Raw genomic sequence first — 15,746 nt, 5'->3', positions numbered from 1 at the left:
AAAAAGATAAATAATGTTTTTTATTCATAGTGAGAGTCAGAGAGTCAGCCTGAGAGATTTATTAATGCATCAGTCCTGCTGTCTTTATTTGACACACAGTGAGGAGGAGGGGATGGGGGGGGGGGGGCGGTGGCTGACTGTTATTGCATGGTCAGATTTATGGATCTGTATCGCGGCGGGCGCTCTGTGGTGTCCACTGCGTTATATACAGTATAGATTGTCTGGAGAAACTGTGACACAGGGTTTATTGATTGGGGGAATCTACTGCATAATGTAAATGTACATTTAAAAGGGGGTGTGGCTAACAGTTTACTCTGCATTGTGCCTTTAAACACAGTTTACTGTATTTGTCCCTGTGTCCTACAAGAAGGGCGGGGAGTAGGGCACTTGAGAACTGCATCTTTTTTACTTTTTATTTTTATTTTTATTTTCAAACAGATTTAAATATTAGTCAATAGCCCAATCTGGGTGGGATTAGTTTCTCAAGGGGTTCTGGGGTAATTTTCTCTTTTTTGTTTTTTTTTTATCCTCTGTGATTTTATTCCCGTCCAAAACAGCCATGTACGTGTTTTTCTCAGACGTCCTCTGAGAAGGAAATTACAGGCTGAATTATCTACTGTTTTTTGCTGAACTCATTTTTCGTGGTCCTCCGGTAATTTTAGTCCCGTCCGGATCCACATCTCTGAGTTTCGTCTCCTCACGTTTAAGAAAAAATACCTATTTATCCACTGCACTTTTCCACAGAGATCCACATACAGTAAACACAACAGCGGGTGGAAATGGAGGAGCTACTGAACGCTGCAATGTCATGTGACCGAGAAAAAAGCCTAAAAAAATTCACTGGTCCTCCTGTTTTTTCAATTGCAGTCCTGATGCAGGAGTTTTATCACTGAGTAGAAAGAAGTGTGAAATATTTTTCACAGACATTCCCCTGAGAAACTAATCCCGTCCGGATAGGGCTAAAGACAGTTTTTAGAGAAAACTGTTTTTAGAGATGAAACAAATTAAAACCTACATGACTCTGTGTGAAAAAGAGTTTGCCCCTAGTATAAAACATAACTGTGGTTTATCACACCCGACTTCAATCTCTCTAACCACACCCAGACCTGATTAGTGCCACACCTCAACCAAGAAATCACTTAAATAGGACCTGCCTGACAAAGGGAAGATACCACAGGAGACACAAGATGCTCAAAAGGTACACATCATGACAATATCCAAATAAATAAACTAAAGTTATTGCGATCTATCAGTCTGGAAAAGGTTATAATGTTTTGGGACTCCAGAGAACCACAGTGAGAGCCATTGTCCACAAATAAAAAAAAATGAACAGCGGTGAACCTTCCCAGGAGTGACCAGCCGACCGAAATTACTCCAAAAGGGCATGAACAACACATCCAAGAGGTCAAAAAAAAAACACAACAAAATTCAAAGAACTGCAGGCCTCACTCGCCTCAGTTAAGGTCAGCATTAATGACTGCACCATAGGGAAAGACAGTGCCAAGACGAAAAACACTGCTGACAAAAAAGAACATTAAAGCTCGTCTCAATTATGCCAGGAAACATCTTGATGACCCCCAAGACTTTTGGTAAAATACTCTGTGAATTGACAAGACAATAGTTGAACCTTTTGGAAGGTGTGTGTCACATTACATCTGGTGTGAAAGAAAAAGAATGTCGCATTTCAGAAAAAGACAAACATCATACCTACCACCAGTAAAACATGGTGGTGGTAGTGTGTGTGTGTGTGTGTGTGTGTGTGTTTTCACACCACTGTAGTCATCTGTTTTGTCTCTAATAGTAATTGGACAAGTTTGCCATTATTAGATTAAAACAATAAAATGGTCAGATGAGACCAAAATATAACTTTTTTTCGCCAAATGATAGAGTACCATCTCAAAAACACCATCCCTACTGTGAAGCATGGGGGTGGAAGCATCATGCTTTGGTTTTTTTTTTGCTGCACATGGGATAGGACGACTGCACTGTATTAAAGAGAGCATGACCGGGGCCATGTATTATATGTATTGTGAGATTTTGGGAAACAACCTCCTTCCCTCAGTTAGAGCATTGAAGATATTGGGTCGTGGCTGGGTCTTCCAACATGACAATGACCCAAAAGGGCACACAGCCAGGATAACCAAGGAGTGGCTCCACTAGAAAAAACATGGTGGTGGTAGTGTGTGTGTGTTTTTACACCAGTGTAGTTATCTATTTTGGTACCACGTTAAAATAAGACTACCTTTATAAATGAGTTATGAACGGTTTACAATTAGTTTATTAATGGTTACTAATAAGGATGTAAATGCCTTAAAAATCATTAATAATCAGTTATAACACATACGTAGAAAGGGCAACACTATAGATGGCTGTGAGTTCAGTATTTGGCAAACAACAGGTCATTGTTGGTCTTTCTATTTATGTGTTATAATAATAATAATAATAACTGATTATTAATTATTTTAAGGCATTTATAACCTAATTAGTAACCATTAATAAACTGATTGTAAACCATTTATAAACCCTTTATAAAGGGTTTATAAATATATATTTTCAAGTGGTACCTCTATTTTCTTCAAGTTCTCCAATGGTAATTGCATAATTAGAGTTTGTAACATGTTAGATAAATTAGATAATTAGATTATTGCTTGTTTTCAGGTTACAGTTATTTATTGTCAATGACCATGAGCACTTTTTCTCCATTTTTTTAGATGGTAGCATGATGTGTTGCATCAAAAACTACACTAATCTCTATTAAAAACGTGAATATTTTAATATAAAAAGTTCCCTGTCTCCTCCAGCAGCCCGAGCGGACATCACCACCATGTCGGCGGAGCGATTCCGGATTTTCCGTGCTGAGAAGTCGTACAGTGTGAACGCTGGGAAGTGGTATTTTGAGCTGGAGGTGGTGACGGCGGGGGAGATGCGGGTGGGCTGGGCTCGCCCGGGTTGCTTGCCGGATCTGGAGCTGGGCTCCGACGACCAGGCCTTCGTGTTTGATGGGTTTAAGGTGAGATAAATCCATCATGAAATGACTATTTCAAACAGCAAGCTTGATATGATCATGTTTGATGGATCTTATTCTCAGAGGTGGAGAGTAACTAATTACATTTACTCACGTTACTGTAATTAAGTAGATTTTATGAGTAATTTGTCATTTTTAAAGTAGTTTTTAAAATAGGTAATTTTACTTTTACTCAAGTACGTTTTGACACAAGTAATTTACTTCCTACATTGGAAAATTCACCATTACTGAGTAAAAAATAAAATGCTGGGGAAAAAAAAACTATTTGTCTGAATTTAAAAAATTATTGAGTTTTGTTCTCCATGGCAGCGCAGCTGAACTTCTCCATGCAGTGTTTATTATGGTTAGCGGTTAGGAGAGAGGCTGTGTGAATCAGCTGTGCTCGGGGGAACCGGTGTTCTGCCGAGTTATGCTACCTATCGATATGTGCTTCTTTACGGCACTGCGCATGCACCCACCAACAGTTTTTTGTATGTTTTCATGTTTTTCATAATAATTCCTTAAGTTTTTATTGGAAACATTAAACAATCTGCTTGGATGTTGAAAAAAAACATGTAAATAGCCGTTAAAGCAAAGCAATGGCAAGTTAAAAAAATAATAATGAACTGTAAAACTATAAAAATACAGTTTATAGTCACATATATGACCATAACCTTTTTAACTTTTTAACACTTTTAAAGTTTAACAATAAAGCATTTTGTATATCTGACTATTCTCTTGATCTCTACTAGGGCTGCATAATATATAATTTCAGCTTGATTGATAATGCAATTTATACATGCACAATAGTCATATCGATTGTAAAATGCAATGTCAATTAAAATTTGACATTCACTCTGTTCATTACCATTTTTCTAATTTATATATATATATATATACATATATATATATATATATATAACTTTAAAATTATATATATATATATGTATATATATTTATATATATATATATATATGCATCAGTTATGCAATTTTTTTCCAATATCGTGCAGCCCTACTCCATAATATATATATATATATCCCAGAGTGGTATCCAATTTACTATACAGCCGGTTTTCGTGTATGTCTTTGCTATCGTAACGACTCGAAAAGTACACCTTGTGCAGCTCGAAATTCGCAAAAAAAGTGCATGTAATAATTCTCTTCATTAATCATGGGTGTGGTTAATTTTGGGCGTAACATTAAATAAACACACAATAAGCGTTTTTCCTTGCCATTCCCTTTAAGAGCCAGGTGCACTCTGACTTTTTTGGCGGATTGCTATTTTAACGGCGCAGCTGCCTGGACAGCTGCCTGGACACTTCTCAGCAGAAGTGTTGGATCCTTGTTCATTCTGTTTATATTTGATGTAAAAGTTGGGTTTATGGTTCATGTGTGTGCGTGAAACAAGTGTTGCCAAGATAGCAATGAACATCTGAGTATCTGTCTAGGTTGTATTCAGTCAGTGGAGCACCTGTGTTTTCCAAGATAGCACTGTTGCTATTTAAACAACACAGGAGGAGGTTGTGGAAATAGACTATTGGTGGGGTGTAAGGTAGCGATGAGCGGCCCGATATCTTTTAAAGTAGAATAAGTAGAATAGAGTTATGAAAAAGTACTGAAAAATTGTAATTAAGTAAAAGTACATTTACTTTGCTAAAATTCTACTCAAGTAAAAGTAAAAGTACCCATCTAAAAATATACTCGAGTAAAAGTAAAAAAGTACTCAATTTAAAATGTACTTGGAGTAAAATTTACATGGTTACTTTTATTTATTTGATGTAAAAAGTACAACAAATCGTGAATTAAATAATTATTAAATTAAATAATTTAATAATTATTCAGACCACCCCATAAAACATTTTTAAGAACAAATGGCATAGGTTTCTATGATCCACTTTTTTTCTTTACTGTTAAAAAGTTAAAAGGTTATGGTCATATATGTGACTATAAACTGTATTTTTATAGTTTTACAGTTCATTATTATTTTTTTAACTTGCCATTGCTTTGCTTTAACTGCTATTTACATGTTTTTTTCAACATTCAAGCAGATTGTTTAATGTTCCCAATAAAAACTTAAGGAAATATAATTAAAAACATAAAATTATACAAAAAAAAAAAACTGTTGGTGGGTGCATGCGCAGTGCCATAAAGAAGCACATATCAATGGGTAGCATAAGTCGACAGAACACCGGTTCCCCTCGAGCACAGCTGATTCACACTGGGTCTATCCTAACCGCTAACCATAATAAACACTGCTGGGAAAAGTTCAGCTGCACTGCCATGGAGAACAAAACTCAACTATTTTTTAATTCAGACAATTTGTGTTTTTTTTTCCCAGCATTTTTTTTTACTCATTAATGGTGAATTTTTTAATGTAGCGAAGTAAATTACTTGTGTCAAAATGTACTAAAGTAAAATTTTAAAAACTACTTTAAAAATGACAAATTCCTCCTAAAATCTACTCAATTACAGTAATGTGAATAAATGTAATTAGTTACTCTCCGCCTCTGAGAATAAGGTCCATCAAACATGATCATATCAAGCTTGTTTGCCCACTCGTCCATGGTCATGTTCAGAAACCTTAATCTGATATGTGAGTGTGAAGTCCGTGAGAACTGTGAAATGAGCAGAGCATGTACTGTACTGTGTGAACGTGGAGGCTGGCAGTGCCCTCAGCTGCCTCGCTCTATATTCCAACCCCTGTGAGTCAGAGGAGAGAAAGAGAGAGAGAGAGAGAGAGAGAGAGAAAGAGAGAGAGAGAGAGAGAGAGAGCTAATGTGAGTAAGATAGCATGTGTGAGGGAGAAATAGAAAGGAGTGGGATTGCTGAAAGAGGAAAATACAGCAAATATAGCAGCAGAGTGCAGAGGAGAGCCCTCATCATCATCACCACCATCACCATCATCATCACCATCATCTGATCTCACACTGTGAGAGCTCTACAGATGGAGAGGCCAGGTGGGCGTGTGTGTATGTACCAGTTAAAAAAAGATCACTGCTATGCTCTACTGGGCCGAATGTGCGGAACACGCTTCTGTATTGACGGATTTATTTGGCGCTACTTGGTTCAGAGTGGTGTTTTACTTATGTAGCTTCGGACAATGAAACTGAAACAATGAAACACCTGTCATCATTTTAGTGTGGGATTTTAGGTTTCATGGCTAAATTGGAGCAGCCTGGTGGCCAATCTTCATTAATTGCACATTATTGCACCAGTAAGAGCAGAGTGTGAAGGTTCAATTAGCAGGGTAAGAGCACAGTTCTGCTCTAAATATTACAATGCACACATTTAACATTATGGGTGACATACCAGAGTTCAAAAGAGGACAAATTGTTGGTGCACGTCTTGCTGGAGCATCTGTGACCAAGACAGCAAGTCTTTGTGATGCATCAAGAGCCACGGTATCCAGGGTAATGGCAGCAAACCACCAAGAAGGACCAACCACATCCAACAGGATTAACTGTGGATGCTGTAAGAGGAAGCTGTCTGAAAGGGATGTTCGGGTGCTAACCCGGATTGTATCCAAAAAACATAAAACCACGGCTGATCAAATCACGGCAGAATTCAATGTGCACCTCAACTCTCCTGTTTCCACCAGAACTGTCCGTCACCACAATCAATTATTGTGGTCTTAAACCAGGTGTTTCAGTTTCATTGTCCAAACCCTGCAGTTTCTAAACTGAAAGCAGAAGCATTTCTGAGTGGAGAAGAATATGAATATGGATAAAATATTGTGTTTAATGGTACCAGTGTTCTGAAACCACCATCTCTGCTAAGCCTAATAATATATTTATTATAAAAAAAAACGGGGGTGTTGGGTCACTTTTCGCAGGAGTTCTTCTTTTGGCCACGTCACGCGTCTTTACGTACTTACGTCACATGTACAGCCTCTAAAAGAGGATCTGGCTCAGTTTTACTGAACGCGAGCGGCTGGTGGAGCAAAGGAGACTTCAGAAGAGGAAACTCAGAGCTCAGTAGATCATTCACTCATAGTAAAACCAAAGAAACGAAGGAGTGAAGTTTCTGACTGAGCGCTCTCTCTCTTTCTCTCTCTCTCTTTCTCACTGACTGAACATAACCTGGAATCAGATTCATCCGCTCTGAAAGGAGACCTCATCACACCCGCCCAGTTTAAAATTATTCTTCTGCATGCTCTGTGCTAAATTACCCATTCTCACCAGAGAGGGCCCTAAATCCCTGTATTCTTGTGCTTATCTGTTCATTGTAAACTGTCACACGTAACAAAATGTGCAGTAGAAAAATGATATCACTTTTTTAAAAGCAGTGTACAGTATATGTGTGTCTGTGTGTGTTTGTGGATTCCAGGCTCAGCGGTGGCACCAAGGGAATGAGCACTTTGGGCGTTCGTGGCTGGCGGGGGACGTGGTGGGCTGCATGGTGGACATGAACGAGCACACGATGATGTTCACGCTGAACGGAGAGGTGCTGCTGGACGACTCGGGCTCTGAACTCGCCTTCAAGGACTTCGAGGTTTGGGAAGGTCAGTAAACAGTGATGATACATCAGCTCACAGATGCAGCCTTGTGCTGATCGACATCACCCTAGGAGTGATGAGGGGAAAGAGAAGAGCGCCATCTACTGTACCCAACCAGAGAGAGAGCAAGACTTATTGTCCTCTCTCAGGGCTCCGGCAGCTGATGGCAAGCTGCATGACCTGGATTCGAAACGGCGATCTCCCAATCATAGTGGCAGCGATATAGAGTTTTGAAAAGTCTTTCACTTGTTGCACATGACCCTGAATCAAGTTAGCGTCACTTGTCTGGTGAGTTCCTTGGTCTTCGTGATGCTGTTTGTTCACTAGCGTTCTCTAACAAACCACTGAGGCCTTCAGAGAACAGCGAGATTTATACTGAGACTAAATTACACACGGCTAGATTAACTCTATTATCTAATTAAGGGACTTCTGAAGGCAGTTGATTACACTGGATTTTATTTTGAGGTTTCAGAGTAAAGGGGGCTGAATACTTTTGCACGTCACACTTTTTTCAGATTTGTATTTGACTAAAAGTGTGAAACTTTGTATCATTTTGGTTCTCTGTCTTGTTCAGTCGCTTAAAATATCAATAAAACACATTTTTTCAAGTTTGTGGTTGTAAAATAAATGTAAAATGTAAAAGCGACTTTGAGAGATAGACCAACACAAAGTAGCACATAATTCTCAAATAAAAATCCGAAAATTGCGACATGCAAAAGTATTCAACCCTATGTCAATACCTAGTAGAGCTGCCTTTCGCTGCAGTTACAGCTGCAGGTCTTTTGGGGTTGGTCATCAAGAGATTCTAGAGAGATTTTTGCACCATTCTTCTTTAAAAAAAACAGCCCTTCTTATGCCTTTCTTTCAACAATCATTTTCTTTCCGCCACTCTTTTATAAAGGCCAGATTTGTGAAGTGCACGACTTAAAGTTATCTTGTGGACAGATTCTCCTACCAGAGTGACCATGGGCCTCTTGGCTGCTTCATAGAGCAGTGCTCTCCTTGATTGATCTGTCAGTTTGGTTGGAAAATTGCCATGTCTTCGTAGAGTCAGTTGTAGAAGCCTTTTATTCCCATTTTGTGGAAGTGCTTCTTGGGATGCTGGACGCTTGGGATATGTTTTTATAACCTAACCTTACTTTAAACTTCTTCTCCACAACTTTATCTCAGATCTGTGTGGTGAGTTCCTTGTTCTTGGTCGTCACGATTCTGTTTGTTCACTAGTCTTCTCTAAAAAACCACTGAGGTCAATACAGCTGTATTTATACTGAGACTAAGGGTGCTTTCACACCTGAAAGTCCGGACCGTGGTCCACACCAAGGTTCATGTGTTGCTACATTGTATATTTTGTATATTTGGTCCGCTTATTTTTGTTTTCACACTGCATTTTAGGGAGCGCACCAAAGACCTTTGTGTGATACTCCTACATCCTTTCAGCATCACTTACGTATCAATGCGTTTTCCTTAACTTGATGCTGATGCTTTAGAAGGACATGAGTCTGACGTTGGCGTGTTGATAATAATTCAGCGGGTGGTTCATTCTGCGGGAAGAATTTCCAGGATCAGGATAAAATAAATGAACAGATTCATTTCGTCTCCATAGTAGAGCTGCTGCTATTGTAGTTTTAATACCAGCAGCAGCAGCAGCAACTTCAGGCACATTACTCTAGGTTAGTTAAAATTCGCCAAACGAACGTGCTCGTCCTGAAGCAGCTGTATCTACGCCTCATTTTTCCTGCTTTTCCGGTTATTTTGAGAGGGTACTGACTGCAGCCTGCAGGAAGAAGGAGTTGAACGTCCAGTGCGTCCAGCTCCGCCCACTTTGTTAGCGTCATGCCGTCCAGTCCCGCCCACTTTGTCAGCATCATGTCTTAGCTCCGCCTCTGAACGGAAGTAAACAATGTACAGGGCAGTTAGCAGACTTTAAATATAATGCGCCGCGTCGTCCGGCTTAAATACCGTGTATACACTACAAGCTTGCGAGACTGACGAGGCGTGGCGTGGATAAAGTGGGCGGGACTGGACGCACTGGACGTCCAACTCCGCCTTCCCGCAGGCTGCAGTCAGTAGTAGTTGGTTATTTTTCTTCTTCTGCTGCCGTTTTTGAGGAACGCTGCTCAGCTTCCTGTAATTGGTCTGAAAGTTTGAACCATCCAGAAAAGCGCTTTCACACTGCAGGAGAACCGGACCATGATTCAGAAGATCCGGACCGAGACTCCAAATGAGGCTGGTGTGAAAGCACCCTTAATTACACACACCTGGACTTTGGACTATTAACTAATGAAGGCAAATGATTGCACTGGATTTTTATATTTAAGGCTTTTTTTAATATTAAAACACATTAAAGTTTGTGGTTGTGAGGTGACAAAATGTGAAGGATTTAAGGGGTGTGAATACTTTCGCAAACCATTATGTATGACCACCCACAGTGGACAGTGCAGTGGGTAGGAATGATGGTGACCGGCGGCTTCTGGCTAGGTTTGTCCTTGTGAACAGTCTAGACGAGGGACTTATCCATATTTAATGCAGGAGACCCCGCCCACATATCCTACAGCATGGATATCAGTTCATGGAACATGCCAAAAGTCATGGGACACGGTACTAGCTCATGTTTCATGATATTTGCTATAGCGGTGTATAATGTATGCCCATTCTGTGTGTGTGTGTGTGTGTGTGTGTGTGTGTGTGTGTGTGGTTGAAAGTGAATGGCGCTGTTTCTCAGCAGGCTTATTGTGTGGCTAAGCACTGCTGAGACCTGCTAAGCTGATGCAGCAAAACAAGGATCAGCACACACACAAACTATACACACACACACACACACACACACACACACACATATATATATATATATATATAAAACGTGCTCATTCCACCCACTGTGATGTCTCTGTTATGCGTGTTATCCACACTGCAGCAGCAGCAGCTACAGTGGAGGGGTATTTTCACCACTAACACTATTTAAGTAACTGTATACGCCTCCTCATACTGCCTTCTAAAGGAAGCATTTGGCACCACCTATTGGACACTGTGATACAACACACACACACACAAGCTGCAGTCCTTCTTATCCACTGTGTACAACAATGTAAAACTCATATATTATATAGACGTATTAAACACAGAGTGATCTATTTTAAGCGTTTATTTATTTTATTGTTGATGATTATGGTTTACAGCCAATGAAAAATTCTGCTGGAAAATGAAATCCAGCACCTCTATAAAAGTTATCAGCAGAAGAAAGCTCTCCAAACCATCACTGATTGGTGGAAACTTCACACTAGACCTCGAGCAGTTTGGTCTGTGTGTCTCTCCACTCTTCCTCCAGACTGTGATCCCTTGATTTACTTTAAATGAAATGTAAAATGTACTGATGATCAGTGATGGTTTGGAGAGACATGTCTGTCATCTGCTGGTGTTGATCCACTGTGTTTTATTATCAAGTCTAAAGTCAGTGCAGTTTTGTTTTCCCACAAAATCTTACAGCACTTCATATCTTACAGCTTCCCTCTACTACTGACAACTTTTATGGAGATGCTGGATTTCATTTTCCAGCAGGACTTGGCACACTGCCCACAGTACTGCCAAAAGCACCAATTGGTCTTATATAATATTCAAATTTTCTGAGACACTGATTTTCACGGGTTTTCATTGGCTGTAAGCTTCATAATCATCAACAATAAAAGAAATAAACACTTAAAATAGATCACACTGTGTTTAATACATCTATATAATATATGAATGTGTGGTCAGTGCTGTAAATAGTGTTTATAGTAGACTGTGTTGGTATAGCCCACATACACTTAATGCACCTTTACTGTGAAAGAGTGGTGATGTTCAATATTTGACTGTCTGCACTTCATAATGCACTAAATACACTCTACTTGAAGGAAATAGCTGCATTTAGAAGGAAGTGTGGGATTGCAAAACTATTTGGAAGGAAGATAAAGGTTACTAGAAACAAAAAAATAAATAAAAAAATGTGTAAAAATCTATTTGCCACACACAATAAAGAAACTTTTGGAATGTTGAAGATGCATTGAATAGAATATCGCCAGAAACAGACACATTCGTTAAACACTTTGGACCAATCCCATTTCTAATTTCTACCCTACCCCTTGTTTTTTAGTGTAACCCTTTCCCTTAAAACAGAAAGAGCTGGTTGAATCACAAAATGAATAACCATCAAAAACCTGGTAGACCGTCAAAACTCACAACCATGTTAAACCATGTGGACCACCAACATTAACAAAATCTGGTAGACCATCAACGCTTACAACAACATAAGACCTGATAGACCACTTGGTAGACCTCCAACATTAACAAAACATTGTAGACCACCAAACCCTATTAGACCTTTTAGAACACCAGAGCTCTCAAACACTTAAGACCTCACAGCTCACAACCATGTAAGACCAGGTAGACCACCAAAATTCACAACCACGTAAGACTTGGTAGACCCCCAACATTAACAAAATCTGGTAGACCACCAAAGCTCACAACCACGTAAGACCTGAAAGACTGCCAACACTGACAACCATGTAAAACTTGGTAGACCACCAACATTAACAAAATCTGGTAGACCACTAAAGCTCACAACCACATGAAACCAAAGCTCACAACCACCACGTAAAACCTGGTAGACCACGAAAGCTTACAACCACGTAAAATCTGGTAGACCACCAAAGCTCACAACCACATGAAACCAAAGCTCACAACCACCACGTAAAACCTGGTAGACCATGAAAGCTCAGAACCACGTAAAACCTGGTAGACCACCAAAGCTCACAACCATGTAAAGCCTGGTAGACCACCAAAGCTCACAACCACATAAGACCTGTTGGACCACCAAATCTTACAATTTCTCCATATGTGTGTGTGTGTGTGTGTGCAGGTTTTATCCCGGTGTGCAGTCTGGGGGTGACTCAGGTGGGCCGGATGAACTTTGGGAAGGACGTGAGCACTCTGAAGTACTTCACCATCTGTGGTCTGCAGGAGGGATACGAACCTTTCGCCGTCAACATGAACCGAGACATCACCATGTGGCTCAGCAAGAGACTGCCCCAGTTTATACCAGTACCAACCGGACATGAACACATCGAGGTACACACACACACACACACACACACACACTTTTAGAAATTATTATAACCCTCAAAACATTATTGCATTGTTCTATCACAATTAATAATATTTCTTTAGTTATTTTTTATGTAAATGGTGACAAAATCAATATTTTAATGAGCTGATGCATTAGTTATACACATAGTGGACATAATAGATGCTGCATTCCAGAAATTTTATATATAATCTAATAATGTGTGTTACGACCCGGTCTAGGGTCAGGCCGTAACAGAAAATGAGAGTGGGCTCTCTCCCCAGACCCTCTGCCAGACCAAACACCAGACACCAAAAATGAATTAAAACAGGATGAATTTATTGATAAAAAATAAGGGAATATGACTTCAGGGGTGAGCGTAGGCCAAAATAACAAATAAACCAACTAACAAACAAAGACAACTTACTGAACCTGTCAAAATAAAGAAAACTAAATACACAAACTACCCTGACTCCCCGTCACCAAAACAGGAGAAAAAGGTAGCAAAACAAAATGGCACTCACCCCCTGCTTTACCCAAAGGCTAATCTATATTAAAGCAAAAACTAAAGCAACACACAGAATACAAAATGGAGGTGACGGGTTGGTCTGAGCAGGAAGTTGTTCCAGGTCAGGAAAGGGGAGGAGCCCTGAACGTCTCTCCCAGGTCAGGTTTCCTCTTGCCGTTTTATAGAGTGCGCCCCCGGTGGCCAATCATGGTCCTACAACCAAAAACCAAACAAAAACAGCACAGAGGACACACAAAGAAAAACCAATACGACCAGGGGTCGTAACATGTGTATTTTAGGTTTTAAGTTGTTGAAATAGCAGTAGCTTTACTTGAATATTTGCTTAGAATATTTTATACACACTTTTAATTATAAACTACTCTGTTGCCTCAGTTTATTTGGTAACACTTTTCGAATAAGATACAATAATGATGAATTGAGACATTTATTAAAAGTGTAATGATTAATAATAATGTCTTAACTGGTGTCAATCAATAATTACTTAAGACATGTTTTAAAGTGTTAATGTTTATTGTACAGTACCAGTCAAATGTTTGGACACACCTTAAATTAAATATTTATTAATAATTAAAAATGTTCTGTATTGCAGTTTAATACTAAACTCTGAAAACTATGAAGACAAACATATTAAATTATTTAGTATTAAATAAATCAGAATATATTTATGAATTTTACATCCTTCAAAGTAGCACCAGTTGCTTGGATGATCATCTTTACACATCTCTGCTGGATTTTCTCCGTCAGTTTTATGAGGTAGAGTCACCTGGAATTCAGGCTTTCAGTTAACAGCTGTGCTGAACTCATCAAGAGTTAATTACTTGAATTTCGTGTCTCTTAATAAAGTGTTTGAGAGCATCAGTTAAAGTAAAGTAGTGAAGAGGTAGAGTTACAGGTATACAGTGAATAGTGAATATTTGAGTAATGTTCGAATCCAGATTATGTGAAGCAAGAACTACTCAACTAAATAAAGATAAAAATATATATTTTTAAGAAGAAATTAAGGTCAGTCAATCAAAAAAGAAGAATTTCGAGAACTTTGCAAGTATCCTCAAGTGCTGTCGCATCATAAAAAAAATGTATAATGATGAAACTGGCACTCATCAGCACGGGTACAGGAAAGAAAGAGCAGGAGTGAACAGGAGTGAACCTCTTTTGAACACTTTTAGTTACTACATAATTTCCTTATGTGTTAACATAATGTATTTTATTTGTATTATATTTATATGTGTGTGTGTGTGTGTGTGTATGGTGTCTCTAAAAGGTCACGAGAATTGACGGCACAGTGGAGAGCTCTCCGTGTTTGAAGGTCACTCAGAGGTCGTTCGGGTCACAGAACAGTAACACAGACATCGTGTTCTACCGGCTCAGCATGCCCATCGAGTGCGCCGAGGGGTTCGCCAAGTCCGCCGGCGGCACCCTGCCCGCTAACGGCAGCTTCTTCTCCCCGAAGAAGGACCTGGAGGACTTCGAGACGGTGTCGGACTTCGAGGTGCTGATGAAGAGCGCCCACGGTCACATGGGTTCAAACGGACCAGAGAAAGACAAGGACGAGTTCAACAACCATAAAGATTACAACCAGGAGAAACCGTCCAAACTCAAACAGAGGTGTGTGGAGAGGTTCCTTCATTACACATTCAAGCTGGAGATTAATTAACTTAATTAGGGATGCACTGAATATTTGGAAACTAAACATATTTGCCACAATAAAAAATGGGGAAAAATGCATTCTATGTTTGGCAGAATTAGCTAATTATCATTAACTAATTAATTACTTTATTAATTAATTAAGTTATATTTCAATGGAGGCAGATGTATACTCAACCAGCCCAGCCTAGGTTCAATAAACGGCAGATTTAAGTTCATTTTTATGCTTTTATGCTCACGTCATTTAAACTAAATACAGTTTTCAGCATCACTTATAATGCTTTATATCAAAAGCTGTACAGGACTAGGATAGTAATGTTGGCTAAGCTAACGTAGCTTTAGCGTCTGTTTTAGGACTGACCGCATTTATCTATGTAATGTTCACTTACATGACTCGACTTGAATTGAGTAGCACTGCTGAGGTAATTCTATGATTAGAAAAGCACTGCTAAATGAATTGATTTCTTCTATTGAGCATTGTTAGTTTGGCTGCTTGGATATTACAAATGTTTAGTGGTCAATTAATATTTTATATTGGAATTTTTATATTGTTAATACTTTTTTGTACACCAAGAGACAAATATTTGACACAAATAGGCTCTTTAATGTATGTAACTGTAAAAAAAATTAAATGAAAGGAAATGAATGAAAACCTGGTATTCAGCTAAAGTTTTCAGTTTGTTCAGTTTTGGTTTCAGACCGAAAATAATATGTTCATCAGAATTAACAAAAAGACACACAAATTTGTACCGATCAATAACTAATTAATTACTTTAAATGATATTTCCTATAATGGAGGCAGCTATACACTCAACCCCCAGCCCAGAGCCAATAAACGGCAGGTTTAAGTTCATTTTTATGCTTCCTCACATCACTTAAACTAAAACACTGACTGCATTTATCTATGTAATTTTCACTCACATGGCTCGACATGACTTGAGTAGCACTGCTGAGGTAATTCTATGATTAAAAAAACA

General features: G+C 39.0%; 1 protein-coding gene across 4 annotated transcripts in view; it reads left to right on the top strand.

The window, feature by feature from the left end:
* ryr2a (ryanodine receptor 2a (cardiac)) overlaps window positions 1–15,746 on the top strand; it is a 348,664-nt gene that overhangs the window by 197,379 nt on the left and 135,539 nt on the right. For all 4 annotated transcript variants that reach the window (XM_049464528.1, XM_049464527.1, XM_049464526.1 and 1 more), the window contains exons 26-29: window positions 2,802–3,010; window positions 7,333–7,507; window positions 12,393–12,601; window positions 14,387–14,730. In XM_049464528.1, the coding sequence (XP_049320485.1) occupies window positions 2,802–3,010; window positions 7,333–7,507; window positions 12,393–12,601; window positions 14,387–14,730 (937 nt within the window). The remainder of the gene's footprint in view (window positions 1–2,801; window positions 3,011–7,332; window positions 7,508–12,392; window positions 12,602–14,386; window positions 14,731–15,746) is intronic.

This window comes from Astyanax mexicanus, chromosome 15 (assembly GCF_023375975.1).
Source record: "Astyanax mexicanus isolate ESR-SI-001 chromosome 15, AstMex3_surface, whole genome shotgun sequence".
NCBI lineage: Eukaryota > Metazoa > Chordata > Actinopteri > Characiformes > Acestrorhamphidae > Astyanax > Astyanax mexicanus.
Note: the sequence above shows the minus strand (reverse complement) of the source record. Positions and strands in the feature narration are given on the sequence as shown.